The 4,075-nt window shown below is 65.4% G+C and overlaps 2 protein-coding genes across 2 annotated transcripts in view; one reads left to right on the top strand and one right to left on the bottom strand.

Annotated features, from left to right (window-relative positions):
- EMIHUDRAFT_467364 (hypothetical protein) overlaps positions 1–842 on the bottom strand; it is a gene marked incomplete at its 5' end in the record, with an annotated part of 5,155 nt that extends 4,313 nt beyond the window's left edge. The window contains 3 exons of the mRNA XM_005788149.1: positions 104–227; positions 457–561; positions 624–842. Coding sequence (XP_005788206.1) covers positions 104–227; positions 457–561; positions 624–842 — 448 coding nt within the window. The remainder of the gene's footprint in view (positions 1–103; positions 228–456; positions 562–623) is intronic.
- Positions 843–1,383: 541 nt separating this feature from the next.
- VPS31A (vacuolar protein sorting protein 31A) overlaps positions 1,384–4,075 on the top strand; it is a 6,918-nt gene continuing 4,226 nt past the window's right edge. Inside the window, exons 1-4 of the mRNA XM_005788148.1 lie at positions 1,384–2,020; positions 2,162–2,287; positions 2,650–2,763; positions 3,348–3,668. Coding sequence (XP_005788205.1) covers positions 1,400–2,020; positions 2,162–2,287; positions 2,650–2,763; positions 3,348–3,668 — 1,182 coding nt within the window. The 5' untranslated portion in view covers positions 1,384–1,399. The remainder of the gene's footprint in view (positions 2,021–2,161; positions 2,288–2,649; positions 2,764–3,347; positions 3,669–4,075) is intronic.

The following is a 4,075-nucleotide window of genomic DNA, read 5'->3' as shown; positions in this document are numbered from 1 at the left end:
AGAAGCAAACAACTCCACGGTGAGAGAGTCAGAAACAGCGTGAGTAGCAGAATAACACATTAATGTCCCAGATGGTAAGGAGTGCGCCATCATTTTGGAAGACCGGCAAGAACCAGGAAGATCGAGGGTGTGGGGGGCGGGCGTGCCTTGACGTCGCGCGAAGTGCCAAACTTGTCGGAGCCGTCCGGCTTCTCCGCCTTGAGCGACTGGACCTCGTCCTCGAGCGCCTGGCCCGTGGTGGCGGTGGGTCCGGGAGGGGGGGGGGGCGGGACATGTGTTGGCGGAGAAGAGGGATGCGGGCGCGGCGGCGGAGGGGAGGAAAGTGGCGGGGAGATGGAGGACGGATGGAAGGGAGACGGGGAGGCGGCGGTGGCGGGGAGGTGTGAGGAGGCGGCGAGGGCGGCGAGGACGAGGGCGCGGCGGTGGCGGTGGTGGGGCGGGGGCGGCTGGGTCGGCCTTCACGTCACGCGAAGTGCCAAGCTTGTCGGAGCCGTCCGGCGTCGACCCCGCCTTGAGCGATTGGACCTCAATCTTGAGCTCCTGCACCTTGTTCACGAGCGCCTGACCCGTGGTGGCGAGGGTGGGCTGGCGGCGGGGAGGGGGGAAGGGGAGGGAGGGGGGACGTCGGCCTTGATGTAGCGCGAAGTGCCACACTTGTCGGAGTCGTCCGGCGTCCCCGCCTTGAGCGCCTGGTTCTCGTCCTTGAGCGCCTGGTTCTCGTCCTTGAGCGCCTGGATCTCGTCCTTGAGCGACTGGATCTCCGCGCGTGCCTCCTCGATGTCGGCCCTGCCGTTGATGTCATCCGTCACTGCGTGCTCCATCTTCGAGGCGGTGCAACCCATTTTGAGCGGTGTTCTGCACACGAGGGGAGCGCACACCGTGAGTCGGGGGATGCGAACGCGTAACGCATGTTGTGGGTTTGATTGTGCGCTCTGGGATGGGGAGGCGGCAGAGGCGGGGCCGGAGGCGGCAGCGGCGGTGGCGGAGCAGTGGCAGCGGAGGCCGGCGGCACACAAGAGCTGCGCGGGCGTGATGGAGGGCGGCGGCGGCCTTGAAAGTCGATCGTCGTCTGTGATTCGGTTCCTCGGACACGCCGTTGGCGCTGCTTTTTTCTGAGGTGTGAACCGCGCCGTCCCGGGAAGCCCCGCGCATAGGACAACAACGTCTGTCCCACACACGCACAGACAGAGCGCACATACATCATGCTCGGGCACCCCACAGTGTACTCGCTTAGTGTGGGTAAACGAAAGTAGCGCTACTACCTGAAAGAAGAAAATGAAAGGACTGCCTCGATCCTGTACCGTGTTTGTTATGACCCCCCCCCCCCCCCCGAAGAGAGAAGAAAAGCAAGGGGCGACCGCCCGAGCGACGCCGCAGGCACAAGGGACTTCCTCCACTGATGAGCGCCTCGATCATCCTCCCGCTGAAGGGCACAAAGCCGGCGGAGCTCTCAAATGCGCTCCTCTCCTACTACGCGGATGTCACGAAATCGCGGCCGCCTGAAGCTGCGGCCGCAGCGGCCCGCACGCTCGACCAGGTGCGGGAGCGGCTGTCCTCCATCAAGGCGTTGAGCGACACGACGGCGGACGCGGCGGCGACAGAGCTGCTTGCGTACGAGCGGCAGCTCGCCGCGCTCGCCCGGCGGCTCGACAACGCCGGCGCGGCGCTCAACGTCCGCTTCATCTGGCGCGACGCGTTTCGGCCAAAGCAAAAGGTCGAGAAGGGCGACCTCGACTGGGAGCGGGTGTGTACGCTCTTCAACGCGGCGGCCGCGCTCGGCTACGCGGCCAGCCGCGCCTTCCGCCGCGGCGCTCAGGCCGATGCCTTCAAGCAGCTGCAGCGCGCCGCCGGCTGCTTTGCTGCGGCGCACGACATGGTGCGTCCGGCGATCTGGGGTCTGGACCCGCGGTGGGAGCCGGCGAGCCTGTCACCCGACCTGGGCCTCGAGATGCTCTCCGCCCTCCGCGACCTCATGCTCGCGCAGGCGCAGCACGCCTTCCACCAGAAGGCGCTCGACGAGGGCATCCGCGCGCCGTGGCGGTGCTCGGAACAGCGCCTCTTCACGGGTGCAGCTGTGAGCAGGTCGGCGCGCCTCCTCAACCGCCACCACCTGTGAACAGCGCCTCTTCACGGGTGCAGCTGTGAACAGGCGGTTGACGAGGGGACCTCGCCCTCGGTGCGCGCAAAGCTGGCCGAGCAGGCGGCGCTCCTGTTCGGCGCCGCCCTGCGCACCCTCGACTCGCAGGAGCTGCGCGACTACGTCACCGAGGAGGGCTCCCTCTTCAAGCTAGCCCTAACCCTCACCCTCACCCTCACCCTCACCCTCACCCTCACCCTAACCCTAACCCTAACCCTAACCCTAACCCTCACCCTCACCCTAACCCTGACCCTGACCCTAACCCTAACCCTAACCCTAACCCTGACCCTGACCCTAACCCTAACCCTGACCCTGACCCTGACCCTAACCCTAACCCTAACCCTAACCCTAACCCTAGGAGGGCTCCCTCTTCAAGCTCCCTGTCTCGGAACCTTCTCGGAACCTGCCCGGAACCTTCCCCCATAGGAGGGCTCCCTCTTCAAGCCCGCAGACGACAGCTGGCTCCGCAGGCGGCGGGGTCTCGTCTAGTAGGAGTAGTCCAGCCTAGTGACGGCGCAGACGACAGCTGGCTCCGCAGGCTGCGGGCGGCGGAGGCGAGGGCGCGCGCCATCGCGCAGGAGGAGGCCGCCGCCGCCGCCGCCGCTGACTCGAGCTACGGCGCACAGGTGGAGCAGCATCGCTCGATCTGCACCCACACACCGCTCTCCCACACTCACCCACACACCGCTATCCCACACTCACCCACACACCGCTCTCCCACACTCTCACCCACACACCGCTCTCCCACACTCTCACCCACACACCGCTCTCCCACACTCCCACGCCCACAGTGACGCCACCTCGCGGCTCGCTCTCCCTCCCTTCTCCTCTCGGCGCCGCACCCCCTTCCCCTGAGTCTGGCCCTCGCCACACCTGCCGCACCGCTTGTGAGGGCGCGAGGTGGGGAGTGTGAGTCTGCAGCAGTCTGCCGCGTGCCTGGTCCCCGCCTCCAGCTGCCTCTCTGCCTGATGCCGCGCCCATCGATCAAGGCAGCCACTGCTCGCACTTGCCAATGGACCACTCCCAGAGGCGCTGCTGCGGTCGTATGCCTTCTCGTCGGCCCGCCGCATGCGCCGTGCCCCATGTTCCGTCCATTCTTGGCGTGGCAGCCCACCCAGCACTCTGCCCCTGCTGCCCATGCCTGCAGTGTGTGTCCTGGGGGCGCGCGCGGCAGCCGCCGGGCCAGACTCTCCTCCTGACCCTCGCGCAGGTGGCGCGGCTGCGGCTCGCGTCCGAGCTGATGCGGCGCGCGGCGGCGGCGGCGCCCGACCCTAGAAGCGGACTACAGAGTCGTGTCTTCCAACCGGCACTCGAGAGGCACTCGAGAGGGCCGCGTACTCCACTGCATTCGACACTGTACTCGACCGTCTTCCGCCGCACTCCGCTGTCTTCGCACCCCTCGTGTTCACGACATCGCACAGAGACAGTCACGACATCGCACAGAGACAGTCACGACATCGCACAGAGACAGTCACGACATCGCACAGAGACAGTCACGACATCGCACAGAGACAGTCACGACATCGCACAGAGACAGTCACGACATCGCACAGAGACAGTCACGACATCGCACAGAGACAGTCACGACATCGCACAGAGACAGTCACGACATCGCACAGAGACAGTCACGACATCGCACAGAGACAGTCACGACATCGCACAGAGACAGTCACGACATCGCACAGAGACAGTCACGACATCGCACAGAGACAGTCACGACATCGCACAGAGACAGTCACGACATCGCACAGAGACAGTCACGACATCGCACAGAGACAGTTAGAGAGAGAGAGACACACAGTCACGACATCGCACAGAGACAGTCACGACATCGCACAGAGACAGTTAGAGAGAGAGAGAGAGACAGTCACGCAACACCAGCGGGGCCCCATATCTCCCCATATCTCCCCATATCTCCCCATATCTCCCCAGTCACGC

Source organism: Emiliania huxleyi (genome assembly GCF_000372725.1).
Source record: "Emiliania huxleyi CCMP1516 chromosome Unknown EMIHUscaffold_138, whole genome shotgun sequence".
NCBI classification, from domain to species: Eukaryota; Haptophyta; order Isochrysidales; family Noelaerhabdaceae; genus Emiliania; species Emiliania huxleyi.
This window is presented reverse-complemented; position numbering and strand designations above follow the sequence as displayed.